Below are 21,378 nucleotides of genomic sequence, written 5' to 3' on the forward strand. Positions count from 1 at the left end.
AATGGAGACTTTCCGCTCTTGAAGGGCCCAGCGCTGTATTGCACTTTCCTGAAAACAGAGCTTTTTGAACAAGAATTGTGATTGAACTCAACCAAGCTGTCTAAGTCTAATTTCTGCTTCAGTGTCTTTGCATTTTCCTAAATCTGAAGAAATCAAACGAGCACGCAGTGAGTAAATTGAATAACAGGTGATTGGCAAAGGCTTTTGCCGTGAGGCGCAGATAACGCGCTCCCTAAATTGTGGACAGAATCCAACACTCTCCTTAAAAAAGTCACAGGTTACACAATTTAAGGGTTGCAATTGGTCAGCAGTTAAGTCTTTTATTTCATGGATCAAAAAGACCAACTATTTTGTATTTAGCATAAAAATACTGCACATAACTTAATTCTGAAGAGTTACTATACACAACCTAAAATATGTAGCTGAACCTCAATTTTACACGCTTCGGTTCTATGTGACGTTCTGTCTAATGTGGTTTGGTCATGGAACCCAAAGACCCATACGAAGCTAAATGACTAGCACGTAAACCTTACCAATCGTAATTTAATTTCCGTGATTAATTTACAGGCGCTTGCCAAGAAAAAGTCGAAACAGCACTCCATTGTGCAACCACAGAGACGGTGATCTTTATGTTTGATCTTTATGACTGCTTTTGCGAACAGGATAGAACATCCCTACATGATCGTCTCTCCAATTGGTAATATAATACTTTTGAACAATTATATTGTGTTAATTTTCCTCCAGAACAATGATGTTGTTCCCCAAATGCAAACATGTGTATCTTTCCCCATACACTCGTATGTGTGGCTCTGGTTTTATCGCACTTCCATGACCTTCGAAATGACACGCTTTCAAGGTTAACGCAATTCCCAAATTCTGGGCCCCAAAGTCCGCTTAACATCGAGGTTCAGCTGTAGCTGTTGATAAACAGTACTGTACTCTAAAATATAAGCAAACTACTCAATTCAAGTACCGTAATTTCCGGTGTATAAACCGCACCGGTGTATAAGCCGCACCAGCTAAAATTCGGGGATATTTTAGTTTTTTTCTTACATAAGTCGCACCGGACTATAAGCCGCACGTGCACACGAGTTTTTTTTTACAAAAAAAGACGGTACACAGAAAGCCTTTTTGAAGTTTGAATAACATGCTTTAACATGTCTTTCTAAACATTGCCTGTGACGCAGCAGTAGTACCGCAGCAACACGGAAGTGTGCACGCGAGGTATTAACATCGAAATACTGGACACAGAAAGCTTTTTTAAAGTTTTAATCACATACCTTAACATTTCTTTCAAAACACTGCCTGTGACGCGGCAGTAATACCGCAGCAACACGGTAGCACAGCACTAACAGGGCTGGTCAAAGTAAAAGTAAAAAAATGAGCTTCATCGTCTTCATCTTCCTCCTGTGCACTGAAACCGTCGAAGTCTTCCTCCTCAATTTCCGATTGGAATAGCGTTAGATATCCTTCGCCACACACTTTCTCAGTAAATAAAACATACCGGTAAAAGTCACTGAGACGCGGCGGTAACACAGCAGCAACACGGTAGCACAGCACTAACAGGGCTGGTTAAAGTAAAAGTAAAAAAAAGAGCCTCATCGTCTTCATCTTCCTCCTGTGCACTGAAACCGTCGAAGTCTTCCTCCTCAATTTGCTGCAGCTCAACCTCCTTGAAGACACTGCCAGGACAATCGAGGGCACCTCCGACATCCATTTTTTCATTGATTTTCATATTATATATTACTTGTGCCCTCTCTGCATCCATTACAACCTGGTGATCCTGAAAGGGGGATCCTTCCATCTGTGGTCCCTTCTCAAGGTTTCTCATTTTCCCCGGGCAGGGGTTTTTGAGTTTTTCCTTGCCCTTTTGGGAGCTTAAGATCAGGGGATGCTTTGAGATTAATTGTCCATTTTTGTCTATGTGAAGCCCTTTGAGACTGTTTGTGATTTAGGGCTATACAAATAAACTTGACTTGACTTGACTCAATTTCCGATTGGAATAGCGTTAGATATCCTTCGCCACACACTTTCTCAGTATCTCTTTCGTCGTCGTTTTTATCCATTTCTTCTAGCATTTTCCATGATGAGGGTCCACGAAATAAAGAAAAGGGTGCCGCAACACAATGTCATCAACATCGACTGCCTTTAGCTTAAAAGCGGCATCATGCGCGAAATGTAAACACAAACTAGCACGTCTTCTTCGGCGCATTATCTCTTCTTCGCCTGTCTCGCTCTTGCTTCCTGCTAGAGCGCTCCTTGGAGGCCGGAGGCCATAAAAATCCATAAGTACGCCGCATTCATTTAAGCCTCAGGGTTCAAAGTAAAAAAGCCTGGGACATCTGGGAGTTTGTTGACAGGAAAGAAACCCTTTCTGGGTAGGACACATCCTGGAACAAATCCCAGCTAGAATATATCCACTGTAGAAACTAATATTCACTTTGAACAAGAATGTCATATCTTACAATCCATATTCCAAACTTTATAATAATTCTTCCATAAAGAATGAAAAGTTCAATAACTCTCATTAAATATGTTATAGACCTTTTGGTGTTGTAACAAACACCTCAGCCGTGTACTCTTGAGTTATTGTAAAACAACAACACAAAAAGAAAAATCACCTGTCCCTTCGGACTTGGGCATAAGTACTTGGATCGTTATTCACCACTACAGTTCGACGAGGTCGCTCTGAGAACCTCACTTGGCCATACTCCACCATCACGTCTTCTATCTCTTTGGCTGATGATTGATCCTGACATTAGCGTACGTCAGTTCCTCTTCATCTTTGATCAAAGGCAGAAAATTGAGACTAAATGAAAACTTGAGTAAAAGAATTGTGTTCAAACTACAAATTGGCAAAATGCGTACCTTCAATACTGCTTTGCTTTTTCTTCTGCTTGTAGACAACCGCCAAGCCGAACATTAGGAGGATGAACAGAGCTGAGAGAACGCCCCTCATTATGAGCAAATAATTGTTGCTTTGGTTGCTCTTGGATCCATTGATGAAGGTGTCACAGAGAGTTTCATTGATTTCAGGCAACCACTCAGATATGAGAGTCCCATTGGAAGTGCAGTTAATGAACACTATAAGTAAACAAAAACAAAAAACATCAACAACCACCAAACTGTATTTAGCATCACTATATGAATGTGTTCATTCTCACCACAAGACACAAAGACTTCTTTTTGGATTTCACTGACGTTGTTTTTGACAGAGCAGACTAACTGTCCTGATATGGATTGTTTCAGGGTGATGTTGTTTGCCTGAACATCTCCTGAGAGAAGATCAGAGTCTTGCAGTGGTTTTTTGTTGAGGCTCCAGCTGTATTGAAGATTATCCCCTCCCTTGGGCAAGCAAGTCACCGGTTGCTTTCCTTGGAACTGACACTTTGAGACCAGATGGACCGAGATTACAGGATCTGAGACAACATACAAATGTAAATGTCAATACTGGCATAAAGCGGCTCACTGGTTCCCATTGTCATATAAATTGGAGATGATCTTAATGGGAGACAAGCCCGGGATTAAAGTGTACATAATTTTCGACCATCAGTTCTTTGGACCGCTTACTCTGTTGAGTCATTGGAAGCTGGAGTGTCTCCCAGCTGACTTTAGGCATAGACAAAAATGGTTAAACGTATCTATTTATTTTTATATCGCAACAGTTGGCATGAGAGACTACCAAACAGTCCAAACAAAAGACTAAAATTTGTTTGGAAAGAAATGTCTTCCAGAAAAGTTGCATCAAGCAAACATTGTCGTTAAGAAAAGAAAGAAAGTTCCTGTTTTAAAAGGGTGCAGGCAGAGTCCACACAAACATTTGCATAATGATCTACACACGTGTTGTTACTACAATCTGACATATTTAGAGCATTTTTGCCAAGAATAGAAATCCAATATTGTCTGATAAACCTCTATCCTAAAAGACTGAATTCACTTAAGGGTGTAATTTTTATAGTGGTATTTACACTATACCAGTGTTTGCACGTGTACAAATTAAATTAAAAAATACAAAAATTGTTATTCACCTTCAATGACTAATTGCAGTGTCCGATTCTGAATTTCCGCTCCCGATGCGTTAAAGGTAAGAAGAGTATAGTTTCCACTATCTTTTCTCATTAGGTTTTTTATCTTCAGCCTCCCATTGTTTAGGGTGAAGCTAATTTTTTCAGATAATATAATCCGAATCTGGTTCTGTCTGACTTTAAGTAAGGTGGTTATTCCGTTCACCCAGTTATAATCAGTTGGGGCTTTGTCCACCAAACTGAGGACTATTTCACCACCCAGTGGTCCGTAACACAGAGCTCTTTCTCTTCTGCCATCACAGGGCGTATCCATACCTACAAAAGAATAATTAAACAAGTTATCACATAAAAAGGTTTTTAAAAAGGCAAACTTCAAAGTGATTGACAATTCATTTTGCTACTCTGTTTTTTTAATGAGTTGGTAAAACAAATGTTTGGAGAGGACAACATTAATATTTGTAGAATTCGAAGGTCTAGTTAACTATTTTTGTTTTCTTAATTGTTGTGAAAATAATGTAAATTGATTTATAGTGTTTTGGGAAGAGATCTTCCAAATAATCATTCCAGCCAGAACAAATAAGTTGGCTGTAACTGGAACATTTTACGTGAGCTTTATATGAATCATTTTATTGATATCAATTTTACTTTCAGTTAAAATGAATTGCTGATTTATTTATAAAGACATTTTCTTCAACTGAATTTCCACTGTTCCAAAAAGATTGCAGATTTTTGCAGAGAAATGGAAATGAGGCGAACAAGCTTAAAGGTAAAAACATCATTTCATTATTGCTGCAGATATTTTCGTTAAGAGTGAAATGCCTCACCTTGAGAAAGTGCAAATAGCCACACCACGAGTCCAGCTGTAGCTTTCATATCTTTGACAACGCACTCAGATGCCTCTGAAGGGATGTGAGAAAGAGTATCGAGCAGTTTTTGCATTTGTTCTTTTCATGGCAGAGAGGAAAGGGAAGTTGTACTTCTTGTTTTATCAACATTACGACTTAAGGCCTTCTGATGGAAATCCCTCCAGCTCAAAAGGAGAAAACGACGTCAAGTAACGTTTAAGGAGCCGCTTTACGCCGAAATGTTACATAGAGCAGCCATATACAGACCAGGTTTTCGCTTTTTTTCTCTTTCCTTTCTATTTTACCCATTTTGGTCATGACCTCTAATTAAGTATTTTTTTAATGTGAACTTGGTTGGTTGATCTGTTTTGATATGAAATGATATACACATAAATTAACAATACAAAAATGATGACTAATGTATTTATCCCAATCAATTCAATCCACTGTTCACTTTAGACTACTGCTGGAAACGCACTTTCCTTCCCATTCACATTTAGACTGTGGCTCCCTCAGCTGGCAAGACAGTGCAGAAACAAATACAGTACTGTAAATGGACGCATTTATCAAGGCAGGGCAATTGAGAACTGATTCTCATTTTCAATGCTGACCTGGCTGAATGTGAAAAGCTAAACAAATGAACAAACACTGACACAGGCATCGTGGCAAGTAAGCAATGCTCTGGAGTTTTCTTTGGATTTCTCTTAATAATAACAAGCCTGCTGTATTTATATTGCGGGTAGGGATGGGAATTGAGAACCGGTTCTCCCGCAGCAAGAACGTAAAGGTACATTAGCACAATCCAACAAACCCACCAGCAGTAAACAGAGGCAGGGTAACAACACAACAAAAACAACATGGTGAATATATCGTATTAATCTTCACCCAGAACAATGATTATATTCCCCAAATGCAAACACGTCTATCTTAGGACGTATTTCCCCACTGCAATTTCCCGATACACTTGTATGCATGGCTCCGAGTTCTTTCCTCTTCCAACTCTTTCTAAATAATGCTCTTTCAGGGTTAACGTGATTCCCAAATTCTAAACCCCAAAATCCACATAAAGTCAAGGCTTAGCTGCATTTTGTAAACTACATAAAATTTGAAAAAAAATCAGAGAGCATTGTCATAATCTGTCTTTAAAAATACATTATTTATAGTAGAATATATCGTATTTCAGTTTGAGTTCATTGCTCTCCTTAAAAAAGTCACAGGTTACACAATTTAAGGGTTGCAATTGGTCAGCAGTTAAGTCTTTTATTTCATGGATCAAAAAGACCAACTATTTTGTATTTAGCATACAAATACTGCACATAACTTAATTCTGAAGAATTATACACAACCTAAAATATGTAGCTGAACCTCAATTTTACACGCTTCGGTTCTATGTGACGTTCTGTCTAATGCGGTTTGGTCATGGAACCCAAAGACCCATACGAAGCTAAATGACTAGCACGTAAACCTTACCGATAGTAATTTAATTTCCGTGACTAATTTACAGGCGTTTGCCAAGAAAAAGTTGAAACAGCACTCCATTGTGCAACCACAGAGACGGTGATCTTTATGTTTGATCTTTATGACTGCTTTTGCGAACAGGATAGAACATCCCTAAATGATCGTCTCTCCAATTGGTAATATAATACTTTTGAACAATTATATTGTGTTAATTTTCCTCCAGAACAATGATGTTATTCCCCAAATGCAAACATGTGTATCTTTCCCGATACACTCGTATGCATGGCTCTGGTTTTATCACACTTCCATGACCTTCGAAATGACACGCTTTCAAGGTTAACGCAATTCCCAAATTCTGGGCCCCAAAGTCCGCATAACATCGAGGTTCAGCTGTAGCTGTTGATAAACAGTAATGTACTCTAAAATATAAGCAAACTACTCAATTCAAGTACCGTAATTTCCGGTGTATAAACCGCACCGGTGTATAAGCCGCACCAGCTAAAATTCGGAGATATTTTAGTTTTTTTCTTACATAAGCCGCACTGGACTATAAGCCGCATGTGCACACGAGTTTTTTACAAAGAAAGACAGTACACAGAAAGCCTTTTTGAAGTTTGAATAACATGCTTTAACATGTCTTTCTAAACATTGCCTGTGACGCAGTAGTAGTACCGCAGCAACACGGAAGTGTGCACGCGAGTTATGAACAAAGAAATACTGGACACAGAAAGCTTTTTTTAAAGTTTTAATAACATACCTTAACATTTCTTTCCAAACACTGCCTGTGACGCGGCAGTAATATTGCAGCAACACGGTAGCACACCACTAACAGGGCTGGTTAAAGTAAAAGTTAAAAAAAGAGCTTCATCGTCTTCATCTTCCTCCTGTGCACTGAAACCGTCGAAGTCTTCCTCCTCAATTTCCGATTGGAATAGCAGATATCATTCGCCACACACTTTCTCAGTAAATAAAACATACCGGTAAAAGTCACTGAGACGCGGCGGTAACACAGCAGCAACACGGTAGCACAGCACTAACAGGGCTGGTAAAAGTAAAAAAAAGAGCTTCATCGTCTTCATCTTCCTCCTGTGCACTGAAACCGTCGAAGTCTTCCTCCTCAATTTACGATTGGAATAGCGTCAGATATCCTTCGCCACACACTTTCTCAGTATCTCTTTCGTCGTCGTTTTTATCCATTTCTTCTAGCATTTTCCATGATGAGGGTCCACGAAATAAAGAAAAGGGTGCCGCAACACAATGTCATCAACATCGACTGCCTTTAGCTTAAAAGCGGCATCATATGCATTTCTTTTGTCCCCTATAATGACGGTTTGTGTATAAAAGCTTCCTTTCAGTGATGTCCGTCTTGATCGCGTTCTGCGTGATGCGCGCAATGTTGTAATCAAACTAGCACGTCTTCTTCGGCGCATTGTCTCTTCTTCGCCTGTCTCGCTCTTGCTTCCTGCTAGAGCGCCCCCTGGAGGCCGGAGGCTGTAAAATTCCATAAGTACGCCGCATTTATTTAAGCCTCAGGGTTCAAAGTAACCTTTTGAATAAAATGCATTGAAAGTTCACATTCATTACAACTTGTTTTTGGTGAGCAAAATGTCAGAAGAATTTAATTTAAATGCTGATTGATTGGGTTTTAATACAATGCAGATGGTCCAAACAGCGCCACTGCTTTGTGTAATCTCTGAGCCACATGGCAGAGTAAGAGAAAGGGTTTAGAGCACAGGTGTCAAAATCAAGGCCCGGGGGCCAGATACGGCCCGCCACATCATTCTATGTGGCCCACGAAGAAAAATTGTGCATCAAATTCGTGTGTCATTACTAGAATTGCAAATTGTCTTCACTTTTAATATTTTTTTTTTTTAAATATTTGACCAGTTTTTAGTCGTCTGATTTGAAAACGAGTTATTTGTCAGTTTGTTTTGTAGCTTTTACTGTATATAATAGTGTTAAGAGTAAAAGTGATCAAGTCATCACAAAAATCACGAAAAAAAATCGTATGTAAGCCGCACCTGACTATAAGCCGCAGGGTTCAAAATTTTGGAAAAAAGTCGCAGCTTATACACCGGAAATTACGGTAAGCTTGATTTTTTTATAAGCACTTGAATTTACTACAGCTCAGAAAACATTATTGCACTCAGAGTCATATTTGCTGTTTTAATTTAATCCGTGTTGAAAATTGTCTTGCGCATGATCACTCATTTTCCAGAATTCCACTGCAGCCTTTTTTTTCTTGGATTTACCATGACCTTGAAATAAACCAGAAAATCATTAATATATTGTCACAATAACTAATTTCTACAAATTGTCTGTGAGCGAGTCATACCTGACTTCCTGTTTCTCCTTCTTTTCTTGTACAAGCAACAAGACAAAACTACAATTACAAGCACAGCAGCCAGTGCAGAACAAACTGGAATCACGATTGATAAAAGGTTTTCTGAAACAAAGACATAAGAAATGTAACTGTAAAATACAATTTTACAAATCATATAAAACTCCAAATTGATATAATGGACAAACAATTAAGTGGAATCTGCCAAATGAAGTGCTTCAAAAAGTGATACCAACAAAACAGCAAAAACTATGTCACATATGATTATCATTTAAATTCTTGGAGGTTATACAATACATTTGACATCATTACAGCAAATATGACACTTATATTCAGTGAGAATTTCCCTTCTCCAACAATTTGTTTGGATGGAAGTTGAGCCACGACATAACAAAAAGTTGGGCCCCTACAGATTCGGAATTTGCCATTTAGGAATTTGCCTATTCACATTTTTTTATCCTATCCTTTACATTTGGAGTAAAATTCCCCTGTTTTTTGTTTTTGTGCTTTGAACAGTATTGGTTCGAGACGATCTTATGGCATCTTGGTGCCAAGAAAATGCGTTGAAGTGGATGTGAAATTTCATTTGATGCATCCATCCATCCATTTTCTGAACCGCTTCGTCCCTACGGGCGTCGCGGGCGTGCTGGAGCCTATCCCAGCCGTCAACGGGCAGTAGGCGGGGGACACCCTGAACCGGTTGTCAGCCAATCGCAGGGCACACAGAGACAAACAACCATCCGCACTCGCATTCACACCTAGGGACAATCTGGAGTGCTCAATCGGCCTACCAAGAATGTTTTGGGGATGTGGGAGGAAACCGGGAAACCGGAGTGCCCGGAGAAAACCCACGCGGGAGAACATGCAAACATTTTGCCGGACCCTGTATATATATATATATATATTTATTTATTTTTATTTTTTTGTATACGTAATTGGTTTGCGCCACGGTTAACATCATACAACGAAGTTGCTATAGAGGAGCGATGAAAGGCACTTTAAAAATCACATAGTAAGCACGTTCTTAAAGTTTGCTTTATTGTACACTGGATTCATAAGACTTACAGTGGGGGAAATAAGTATTTGACCCCTTGCTGATTTTGCAGGTTTCCCCACTTGCAAAGAATGCAACGATCTATAATTTTAATCATATGTACATTCTAACAGTGAAAGACGGAATTCCAAAGAAAATTCCAGAAATTCACATCATATGAATTTATAAAAATTGATAACCGTCTGATGAGGAAAAACAAGTATTTGAACCCCTGGACAAACAGCATGTTAATATTTTGTAGAAAAGCCATTATTGGCCAGCACAGATGTCAAACGGTTTTTATAGTTGGTGACAAGCTTTGTGGACATTTCGGCAGGGATGTTGGCCCACTCCTCCCTGCAGACAGCCTCCAAATCATTCAGGTTCCGAGGTTGTCGCCTGGCAACTCGAATTTTAAGCTCCCTCCAAAGATTTTCAATTGGATTCAGGTCTGGGGACTGGATTGTTGATCTGCACAAGGCTGGGATGGGCTACAAGAGAATCGGAAAGCAGCTTGGAGAGAAAAGATCAACTGTCGGTGCAGTTATCGGGAAATGGAAGAAGCACCACACCACCGCCAACCTCCCTCGGTCTGGGCCTCCACACAAGATCTCACCTCGTGGGGTCTCCCTGATCATGCGAATGGTGAGGAATTATCCCAAAACCACAAGGGGGGAACTGATGAATCAACTGAAGGCAGCTGGGACCACAGTTACAAAACAAACGGTTGGTAACACACTACGCCGTCATGGATTGAAATCCTGCCGCGCACGCAAGGTCCCCCTGCTCAAGAAGAAACATGTACAGGCCCGCATGAAGTTCGCCATTCAACACCTGGACGACTCAGAAGAGGCCTGGAATAAGGTGATGTGGTCAGATGAGACCGAAATAGAACTTTTTGGCCTCAACTCAACTCGTCGTGTTTGGAGGGCAAAGAACACCAAGTACAACCCAAAGAACACCATCCCCACCGTCAAGCATGGTGGTGGCAACATCATGCTTTGGGGGTGCTTTTCAGCCAAGGGGACGGGACAACTCCATCGTATTGAGGGGAGGATGGACGGGGCCTTGTATCGTAGAATTCTGGACCAACATCTCCTTCCCCCAGTGAGAGAGCTGAAGATGGGTCGAGGATGGGTGTTTCAGCACGACAACGATCCTAAGCACACCGCCAAACCAACAAAAGAGTGGCTGAAGAAGAAGCACATCAAGGTTCTGGAGTGGCCTCGCCAGTCTCCAGACCTGAATCCAATTGAAAATCTTTGGAGGGAGCTTAAAATTCGAGTTGCCAGGCGACAACCTTGGAACCTGAATGATTTGGAGGCTGTCTGCAGGGAGGAGTGGGCCAACATCCCTGCCGAAATGTGCACAAAGCTTGTCACCAACTATAAAAACCGTTTGACATCTGTGCTGGCCAATAATGGCTTTTCTACAAAATATTAACATGCTGTTTGTCCAGGGGTTCAAATACTTGTTTTTCCTCATCAGACGGTTATCAATTTTTATAAATTCATATGATGTGAATTTCTGGAATTTTCTTTGGGATTCTGTCTCTCACTGTTAGAATGTACATATGATTAAAATAGTAGATCGTTGCATTCTTTGTAAGTGGGCAAACCTGCAAAATCAGCAAGGGGTCAAATACTTATTTCCCCCACTGTATGTATGTAAAATTACATTTGCTGCTAGCCTTTTTGTTCACAACACTGACTAAATACATAGATTGTTCATCATTATTTTGATATAAATGCCTTATGTCATCAAATGTTTCATATTGGTTTAACTTTCTAGATCTAACATATTGCATGGTTTCACTTTTTAATTTTTTTTTTTCCATAGATTCAGATTCGTCACACTATAGAAAATTTGACCTATACAGTACATTGATATATTGAGGAACAAACATAGTAACCTTGTTTGGCAAAAGAAACATGGAAATATAAGTGTAATTAGCTCATTGTAAAGTCATTTATTGCAGACATTTCTAATGTCTGTGACTTTGTCCTTAGATTGATCAATCTACCTGAAGGTAAAGCATACAGCATTTCTGAGGTAGCAGAGTCTTCGCATACTGTGAAAGAGATGCAGTACAGAACAAAGTCTACAGCCCAAACACACATAACACGTTATATAAGTCTACAATGCAAACATTAACATTAAATACATTATGAGCGATTGAATGCTGCCAACGCAATAAGGCAATGGGCCTTTTGGCTAAAAGTAGCATCATCTTAATGATGTTTGAATAGACAATTCCATACAATACTGTTTCCATTCTTCAAAAGGCCCAGTACGTATGCCGGGCTTGACATTGCAAGAACAGAAATAGACTTACTGGGGTCCTGCGTGATATTGGTAACTGCAAGATTTCGCCTTACAGATAATGTAGTTGGCCGTGTATGTGATGTGGGCAGTGTAATCCTTCTCTACGGTACACCACTTGCGCCAGGAGTTTGACCAGCTTTTGGAAAGTCTAAAGCCTAGTTTCCTTTTCTAACCAAATTTTCTGGGGGGTGGCAGGAACACCCAGTGAGGTGTACCATGTCTACTCAAATGAACTAGGCCATTGATTCGGCAAGAAAATAACGATGCAGCCGTTTTTAGGCCAAGCGCAAGCTACTTTGTTACCAAATTGTCGGATGAGTCTGGGGCGAGGGAAACTGTTAGCATGAAAATGAAGTTAGGCCCATTTTGCGCCAACTGCATTCATGCCAATCTACTAAAATAGAGCCCAGACTCTGTGATATTCATGTGTCTTGCTTTTATATAGTCATATCCTGTTGGACATGATCCTAGTGTTGAGTCTCTTGAAAAATGATCTGCTATGAGACAGTTTAATCTTTTTCTTCCAGTCCATATTCTTCTTTGGATAAAATGTGTCCCGGCTGTCTTCTTCCTCATCAGCCATCCATGGAACCCAGGCACCACCATTCAGGCTGGGGTCAGCCCGTTGGTCCTCTGATAGGTACCGTACTGGGACGGCAGTACGGTTGTAGTACACCAGTCTCGCCATCAACTCTTTGACCACATCTGGTCTCTGCTCTGAGAGGTCACAACGTTCATAGGGATCTCCAGAGATATTGAAAAGCCATACTGATTTCTTGAGTTCAGTGTGCCGCTCAAGGTTCCACCAGCTGACAGGGAAGCTCGGAAGCACCTGCAGTGGTGTCCAGTCTCCGTAACTAGGATCTCCGGTCAGCAATTTCCAGTCTCCAGCTCGGATTGAGGCCTGCACGGCTGTATTCCAAATCCCATATCCTTTCTGTAAGGAGCCACTGCGCGCACGGTTATAGAGAGGGTCGATGTTGTGAAGGATCTCTAATCTGGGAGACTCCTTCCCCTCACTGATGGCATCCCAGACATCAAATCCATCTACCCCTTTTGTAAGGGACTCGTTGCCCCCTGCCAGGCGTACAAGTGTAGGGTACCAGTCAGTGATGTGCATCAGGGCTTTGCTCACCCTCCTCTTTCTCCTCAACAGAGGACTGTGGACAAATCCCAAGCCTGGGACTCCACCTTCCCAGTATTACATGAAAACAATACAGTCCTGTTTTGAGAGTAAGTCCTTGCACTGATTCATTTGCCATACGTGACAAAAATGATTGGCCTGGCAACTACAACGTGATGGGGAAAAAATAATCTATTTTTCATTATGGTGAATGATTGGACTTTTGTATTTTGCAGGAGGGAAGACTCGCACAAAGGAAAAATACAGGGTGGTGTACACGGACCACCAGCGCCAGGAACTGGAGAACGAGTTTCAGTTCAACCGCTACATCACAATGAGGCGCAAGTCTGAGCTCTCCATGGCACTGAACCTCTCTGAAAGACAGGTGAGAGCCTGGGGCTCAGTAGGAATTTGTCATATTCCTACTCAGCTTCTTTTTTGGGGGGGGGGTTCTGAATTATTTCAATTTCAATCACTTATTCTACAATTGTGTAAACGTTGGAAGTACAACATTATAATACAAAAACAAGGGCTAAAAAGGTTATACTAAATCAGAGGTTTTTGTGTTGCTTTTTTTCTAGCACTTAAATTAGATTTAAATAAATCTTTAAAATCATTTGACACAATAAGATGAATGCAGTAAGGTGGATGCAATTGCATTAGTCATCTACTTCGATTAGATTTGTTCACTTAATAAACACTTGGAGTCTTTCAAGCGGTCACCTTCACGAAGACAAGTTCACAAAATTCTACTCAACAAGTGTGGTGTAAAAATACAAAATCAGTAAATCATAAAACATATTACAATGATAATGATGATGTTTCATGTAACAATATGTAAACATGTGGACTGCACTTCACAAGCACTGAATTTATCAAGGCTTTATCAAGGGCAACCGACGGCTCTGTTTTGTCTGTTCACAACAATTCTTGCTTTTTACTACATTTACCAGGTGGAGATCTGGTTTCAGAACAGACGTGCCAAAGAACGGAAGATACACCGGAAGAAGCTGCAAGATTCACAGCAGCCCTCCACGTCTACTTCCACCCCACCTGTGCCTACAGGGGCCAGTGATGGTCACAATGTCCCAAGCCCAGGCAGCAATATTCTGTCTAATGCCATGTCGGAGGAATACAAGATGGAGTTCATATAATTGGGAAGATTTTTTTTTTTTTTTTTACAGGATGCGAGAAGAGATCAGTGAAATGGTGACATGATGAACTGTGAGCCATTTACAAGAAGGGCATTAGTCTCAAATGAACTATTTTTGACAACTTTAATCTGTGAATGTGAATCACTCCACAGATACTGTTACAACCGAGAATTAATAGATCCAAATGGTCACAATGAAGAAAAATGTTCAAATTGACACTGTTGGGATTTGTTCAGATATTTTGAAGAGTCTGTGCAGTAAAGACTTTCTTTTGTTTACTATGCTTGAAATACTATATGTAACAATGTGAATTGCACTTGAGCACAGGAGGGAGTAATTCCATGTAAAAACAGACTTGGTAATTATTTTGAGACAAGTAAAATGATATTTTTTATATACAGGAAACAGAAAGAAAGAAGTGAGAAAGAATGTTCTGTTTGTCACAAGTAGGAAAAGAGTGAGAAAAGCAACCACGTTCCGTTTTTCATAGCTCTGATTATATCGCAAGTTTAGAAAGTTTGGGCTTGTAGTGAATGTAGGCAAAATGCGTTGTTTTGAAGGTGGAAAAAAAACATTCATGACAGGAATAGTCTAATCAGTGACTCTGTAGGAAAGGTGAAAGGTTTCATGCTAATACAAGTATTTGATAGACAACAGCCACATCCTGACGAGCAGTCGCAAATTGCTCAACAGCATGTCAAACAACCGACTAACAAGCCTGCCAGGAAAATGATGAACTGCTGGGGATGTTTTAGTCGTAGGAAGCCTGTGGAGCATTAAAGGAACATTACAGGCTATTTGAATTCACATTTAACATTTTTATCTCTTTGACATGAGTGAGTGGCCTTTACACTTCCACAAACATACACACACACACACACGCACGCACACACACGCGCATATACGCACACATGATTTAAAGTTAAAAAAAGAGAAATCACAGACTTTTTTGCTTCTTTGTTTGTTTTTGTTTTTTTATTTTTGTTTGCTTGTTGTATTAAGTACTGTAAAAGTAAGTCTGCTGCAGGCTCCTTTCGGACGTCTTCTCAACTTTTGGTTCAAAAAACAGAAGGAAAGGTTTCAAAAGACCAATGAGGCATTTTGCTGTTGGACTGTCTAGTGAAAAGAGTCAACGTGTTTCAGTCATTTTTAATAAAAAAAATAAAAAAAAAATATATATATATATATGTTTGGCTGAGCAGTATACAAGATTATTGCAATTATTTGTTTTGAATTCTTTAGAGCTATTGATGCATGTTGCATAATGTAATTCCCAGTGAATCACAAAGTGCGATACTTGTGATCTTCGAGTTTCCTCAAGTGCTACATAAAATAATCACAGAGTAAAATGTTCAAATTTTGCATGTCATGTTACAGAGGCTTTCTTTTTTATTTCAATTCAGAATAGCACGCGTTAAGAAAAGTTCAGTTGTATTTAACTTTTAAGTTCAATACGTTTGCATTTAATCCATTTTATGATCAATACATAGGATTACAATTATTAGTAATTTAAAACTGGGTTACTTTGGTGCTTCGGAGCCAAAATGCCAAGGACTTTTTGTTATTTTACTTTTTTACTCTAGAAATTATTGAAGTATTTAAGGCATGCTACTAAGCATGGGAGTTCCTGTTTTTACTAACAAAGATGTCTATTGTCAGAGAAAAATAATATATAAAAACTCCATTTAATTAAAACTTTGTGGAAAGAAATCTGTGTCATTCAGGAAGATTGAACTACTTTAAATGAGGCTAGAACGATTGTCAGTCTTAGTAGATTATGTCCGTCAAAAGTTCAACTGCGTTTTAAGGAGAGCGTTCAGTTAAAAATAATCTCAGGTGGGTGTTTGAGGACATAAACATGTTTGATGGGCCTGTGAATCAGCTAAACGGTTGACCAAGATTGTCGAACTTTGACCCCAAACAACCAAACCACATCAATCATAGTCAAAAAGTTGAAGTCAATGAAGGGTGTTTTTGTCAGAGTTATTTAAAAAAAGAAAGAAGATTTGTATTATTTGTTACATGTTGTTATACACGTTGTATAAGACCTTATCTCTACATAGAAAATGGGTCATGTTGCAAAGGGTGTAACACGGTTAAAGAAGTCATGCCTATCATGCCATAGAGAGCAAAGGTTTGACCACACCCATGACCAAAAGCAGATAGGACTTGGTCACATACTTGAAAATTTCCCTCATCATTTTCCACAATGTTCACTGCAAGTTGCTTTTTCGTAGAAATTTAATCATTGTGCCGAGACTTATAATAAGGAAATACTGTTGATTAGAGCAGTTTAGCGCTAACAAAAGATGTCGTGGAAAAAAAGCCTGGGAGATCTGGGAGTTTGATGACAGGAAAGAAACCCTTTCTGGTTAGGACACATCCTGGAACAAATCCCAGCTAGAATATATCCACTGTAGAAATTAATATTCACTTTGAACAAGAATGTCATATCTTACAATCCATATTCCAAACTTTATAAAAATTCTCATTAAATATTTTATAGGCCTTTTGGTGTTGTAACGAACACCTCAGCCATGTACTCTTGAGTTATTGTAAAACAACAACACAAAAAGAAAAATCACCTGTCCCTTCAGACTTGGGCATAAGTACTTGGATCATTATTCACCACTACAGTTCGACGAGGTCGCTCCGAGAACCTCACTTGGCCATACTCCACCATCACGTCTTCCATCTCTTTGTTTGCCCTCCTTGGCTAACGATTGATCCTGACATTAGCGTACGTCAGTTCCTCTTCATCTTTGATCAAAGGCAGAAAATTGAGACTAAATGAAAACTTGAGTAAAAGAATTGCGTTCAAACTACAAATTGGCAAAATGCGTACCTTCAATACTGCTTTGCTTTTTCTTCTGCTTGTAGACAACCGCCAAGCCGAACATTAGGAGGATGAACAGAGCTGAGAGAACGCCCCTTATTATGAGCAAATAATTGTTGCTTTGGTTGCTCTTGGATCCATCGATGAAGGTGTCACAGAGAGTTTCATTGATTTCAGGCAACCACTCAGATATGAGAGTCCCATTGGAAGTGCACTTAATGAACACTATAAGTAAACAAAAACAAAAACATCAACAACCACCAAACTGTATTTAGCGTCACTATATGAATGTGTTCATTCTCACCACAAGACACAAAGACTTCTTTTTGGATTTCACTGACGTTGTTTTTGACAGAGCAGACTAACTGTCCTGATATGGATTGTTTCAGGGTGATGTTGTTTGCTTGAACATCTCCTGAGAGAAGATCCGAGTCTCGCAGTGGTTTTTTGTTTAGGCTCCAGCTGTATTGAAGATTATCCCCTCCCTGGGGCAAGCAAGTCACCGGTTGCTTTCCTTGGAATTGACACTTTGAGACCAGATGGACAGAGATTACAGGATCTGAGACAACATACAAATGTAAATGTCAATACTGGCATAAAGCGGCTCACTGGTTCCCATTGTCATATAAATTGGAGGTGATCTTAATGGGAGACAAGCCCGGGATTAAAGTGTACATAATTTTCGACCATCAGTTCTTTGGACCGCTTACTCTGTTGAGTCATTGGAAGCTGGAGTGTCTCCCAGCTGACTTTAGGCATAGACAAAAATGGTTAAACATATCTATTTATTTTTATATCGCAACAGTTGGCATGAGAGACTACCAAACAGTCCAAACAAAAGACTAAAATTTGTTTGGAAAGAAATGTCTTCCAGAAAAGTTGCATCAAGCAAACATTGTCGTTAAGAAAAGAAAGAAAGTTCCTGTTTTAGAAGGGTGCAGGCAGAGTCCACACAAACATTTGCATAATGATCTACACACGTGTTGTTACTACAATCTGACATATTCAGAGCATTTTTGCCAAGAATAGAAATCCAATATTGTCTGATAAACCTCTATCCTAAAAGACTGAATTCACTTAAGGGTGTAATTTTTATAGTGGTATTTACACTATACCAGTGTTTGCACGTGTACAAATTAAATTAAAAAATACAAAAATTGTTATTCACCTTCAATGACCAATTGCATTGTCCGAGACTGAACTTCTGTTCCCACTGCGTTAAAGATATTAAGAGTATAGTTTCCACTATCATTTCTCATTAGGTTTTTTATCTTCAGCCTCCCATTGTTTTGGGTGAAGCTAATTTTTTCAGGTAATCTAATCTGAATCTGGTTCGGTCTGACTCTAAGTAAGGTGGCTATTCCGTTCCCCCAGTTATAAGCAGTTGTGGCTTTGTCCACCAAACTGAGGACTATTTCACCACCCAGTGGTCCGTAACACAGAGCTCTTTCTCTTCTGCCATCACAGGGCGTATCCATACCTACAAAAGAATAATTAAACAAGTTATCACATAAAAAGGTTTTTAAAAAGGCAAACTTCAAAGTGATTGACAATTCATTTTGCTACTCTGTTTTTTTAATGAGTTGATAAAACAAATGTTTGAAGAGGACAACATTAATGTTTGTAGAATTCGAAGGTCGAGTTAACTATTTTTGTTTTCTTAATTGTTGTGAAAATAATGTAAATTGATTTATAGTGTTTTGGGAAGAGATCTTCCAAATAATCATTCCAGCCAGAACAAATAAGTTGGCTGTAACTGGAACATTTTACGTGTGCATCTGAGCTTTATATGAATCATTTTATTGATATCAATTTTACTTTCAGTTAAAATGAATTGCTGATTTATTTATAAAGACATTTTCTTCAACTGAATTTCCACTGTTCCAAAAAGATTGCAGATTTTTGCAGAGAAATGGAAATGAGGCGAACAAGCTTAAAGGTAAAAACATCATTTCATTATTGCTGCAGATATTTTCGTTAAGAGTGAAATGCCTCACCTTGAGAAAGTGCAAATAGCCACACCACGAGTCCAGCTGTAGCTTTCATATCTTTGACAACGCACTCAGATGCCTCTGAAGGGATGTGAGAAAGAGTATCGAGCAGTTTTTGCATTTGTTCTTTTCATGGCAGAGAGGAAAGGGAAGTTGTACTTCTTGTTTTATCAACATTACGACTTAAGGCCTTCTGATGGAAATCCCTCCAGCTCAAAAGGAGAAAACGACATCAAGTAACGTTTAAGGAGCCGCTTTACGCCGAAATGTTACATAGAGCAGCCATATACAGACCAGGTTTTCGCTTTTTTTCTCTTTCCTTTCTATTTTACCCATTTTGGTCATGACCTCTAATTAAGTATTTTTTTAATGTGAACTTGGTTGGTTGATCTGTTTTGATATGAAATGATATACACATAAATTAACAATACAAAAATGATGACTAATGTATTTATCCCAATCAATTCAATCCACTGTTCACTTTAGACTACTGCTGGAAATGCACTTTCCTTCCCATTCACATTGAGACTGTGGCTCCCTCAGCTGGCAAGACAGTGCAGAAACAAATACAATACTGTAAATGGACGTATTTATCAAGGCAGGGCAATTGAGAACTGATTCTCATTTTCAATGCTGACCTGGCTGAATGTGAAAAGCTAAGCAAATGAACAAACACTGACACAGGCATCGTGGCAAGTAAGCAATGCTCTGGAGTTTTCTTTGGATTTCTCTTAATAATAACAAGCCTGCTGTATTTATATTGCGGGTTGGGATGGGAATTGAGAACCGGGTCTCCCGCAGCAAGATCGTAAAGGTACATTAGCACAATCCAACAAACCCACCAGTAGTAAAGAGGCAGGGTAACAACACAACAAAAACAACATGGTGAACATATCGTATTAATCTTCACCCAGAACAATGATTTTATTCCCCAAATGAAAACACGTGTATCTTAGTAAGTATTTCCCCACTGCAATTTCCCGATACACTTGTATGCATGGCTCCGAGATCTTTTCCTCTTCCAACTCTTTCTAAATAACGCCCTTTCAGGGTTAACGTGATTCCCAAATTCTAAACCCCAAAATCCACATAAAGTCAAGGCTTAGCTGCATTTTGTAAACTACAAAAAAATTAGAAAAAAAATCATAGAGCATTGTCATAATCTGTCTTTAAAAATAAATTATTTATAGTGGAATATATCGTATTTCAGTTTTAGTTCATTGCTCTCCTTAAAAAAGTCACAGGTTACACAATTTAAGGGTTGCAATTGGTCAGCAGTTAAGTCTTTTATTTCATGGATCAAAAAGACCAACTATTTTGTATTTAGGATAAAAATACTGCACATAACTTAATTCTGAAGAGTTACTATACACAACCTAAAATATGTAGCTGAACCTCAATTTTACACGCTTCGGTTCTATGTGACGTTCTGTCTAATGCGGTTTGGTCATGGAACCCAAAGACCCATACGAAGCTAAATGACTAGCACGTAAACCTTACCAATCGTAATTTAATTTCTGTGACTAATTTACAGGCGTTTGCCAAGGAAAAGTCGAAACAGCACTCCATTGTGCAACCACAGAGACGGTGATCTTTATGTTTGATCTTTATGACTGCTTTTGCGAACAGGATAGAAGATCCCTACATGATCGTCTCTCCAATTGGTAATATAATACTTTTGAACAATTATATTGTGTTAATTTTCCTCCAGAACAATGATGTTATTCCCCAAATGCAAACATGTGTATCTTTCCCCATACACTCGTATGTGTGGCTCTGGTTTTATCACACTTCCATGACCTTTGAAATGACACGCTTTCAAGGTTAACGCAATTCCCAAATTCTGGGCCCCAAAGTCCGCTTAACATCGAGGTTCAGCTGTAGCTGTTGATAAACAGTACTGTACTCTAAAATATAAGCAAACTACTCAATTCAAGTACCGTAATTTCCGGTGTATAAGCCGCACCAGCTAAAATTCGGGGATATTTGAGTTTTTTTCTTACATAAGTCGCACCGGACTATAAGCCGCACGTGCACACGAGTTTTTTTTACAAAAAAAGACGGTACACAGAAAGCCTTTTTGAAGTTTGAATAACATGCTTTAACATGTCTTTCTAAACATTGCCTGTGACGCAGCAGTAGTACCGCAGCAACACGGAAGTGTGCGCGCGAGGTATTAACAACGAAATACTGGACACAGAAAGCTTTTTTAAAGTTTTAATCACATACCTTAACATTTCTTTCCAA

The 21,378-nt window shown here is 39.2% G+C and overlaps 2 protein-coding genes, 1 long non-coding RNA gene and 1 pseudogene across 4 annotated transcripts; 1 reads left to right on the top strand and 3 right to left on the bottom strand.

Annotated features, from left to right (window-relative positions):
- Positions 1–1,254: 1,254 nt before the first annotated feature.
- On the bottom strand, positions 1,255–5,155 carry LOC148404469 (T-cell surface antigen CD2-like; annotated as a pseudogene). The gene is made up of 5 exons (XR_015859893.1): positions 4,850–5,155; positions 4,029–4,340; positions 3,165–3,419; positions 2,869–3,084; positions 1,255–2,783 (listed from the first exon to the last, which is right to left on the bottom strand). The product of XR_015859893.1 is annotated as a T-cell surface antigen CD2-like (transcript).
- A 3,254-nt stretch (positions 5,156–8,409) lies between these two features.
- Positions 8,410–9,739, bottom strand: LOC148404470 (uncharacterized). Its single transcript, XR_015862458.1, has 2 exons — positions 8,664–9,739; positions 8,410–8,586 (listed from the first exon to the last, which is right to left on the bottom strand). It is a non-coding gene; the product is annotated as an uncharacterized LOC148404470 (long non-coding RNA).
- Positions 9,740–13,024: 3,285 nt separating this feature from the next.
- Positions 13,025–15,206, top strand: LOC148404471 (homeobox protein CHOX-CAD-like). Its single transcript, XM_088388786.1, has 3 exons — positions 13,025–13,260; positions 13,387–13,535; positions 14,104–15,206. The coding sequence occupies exons 1-3, from the start codon at positions 13,050–13,052 to the stop codon at positions 14,302–14,304; spliced, it is 561 nt and encodes a 186-aa protein (XP_088244912.1). The 5' UTR covers positions 13,025–13,049; the 3' UTR covers positions 14,305–15,206.
- Positions 15,207–15,299: 93 nt separating this feature from the next.
- Positions 15,300–20,159, bottom strand: LOC148404472 (uncharacterized). The gene is made up of 5 exons (XM_088388774.1): positions 19,138–20,159; positions 18,309–18,620; positions 17,445–17,699; positions 17,150–17,365; positions 15,300–17,064 (listed from the first exon to the last, which is right to left on the bottom strand). Exons 1-5 carry the CDS (start codon positions 19,250–19,252, stop codon positions 17,021–17,023), a joined length of 942 nt encoding a protein of 313 aa, XP_088244900.1. The 5' UTR covers positions 19,253–20,159; the 3' UTR covers positions 15,300–17,020.
- Positions 20,160–21,378: the final 1,219 nt, after the last annotated feature.

Source organism: Syngnathus floridae, chromosome 1 (assembly GCF_059516105.1).
Source record: "Syngnathus floridae isolate MCC-2025c chromosome 1, RoL_Sflo_1.0, whole genome shotgun sequence".
Classification (NCBI taxonomy): domain Eukaryota; kingdom Metazoa; phylum Chordata; class Actinopteri; order Syngnathiformes; family Syngnathidae; genus Syngnathus; species Syngnathus floridae.

Excerpts from the sequence above, each read along its gene's own strand:
- LOC148404471 (XM_088388786.1), top strand. The coding sequence starts at position 13,050 with ATGGCATCCCAGACATCAAATCCATCTACCCCTTTTGTAAGGGACTCG. Across the intron at positions 13,261-13,386 it reads AATACAGTCCTGTTTTGAGA|GAGGGAAGACTCGCACAAAG; the intron begins GTAAGTCCTTGC and ends TGTATTTTGCAG. Across the intron at positions 13,536-14,103 it reads TGAACCTCTCTGAAAGACAG|GTGGAGATCTGGTTTCAGAA; the intron begins GTGAGAGCCTGG and ends TACATTTACCAG.
- LOC148404472 (XM_088388774.1), bottom strand. The coding sequence starts at position 19,252 with ATGCAAAAACTGCTCGATACTCTTTCTCACATCCCTTCAGAGGCATCT. Across the intron at positions 17,700-18,308 it reads AATGCAATTGGTCATTGAAG|ATCCTGTAATCTCTGTCCAT; the intron begins GTGAATAACAAT and ends ATGTTGTCTCAG. Across the intron at positions 17,366-17,444 it reads AGAAGTCTTTGTGTCTTGTG|TGTTCATTAAGTGCACTTCC; the intron begins GTGAGAATGAAC and ends GTTTACTTATAG.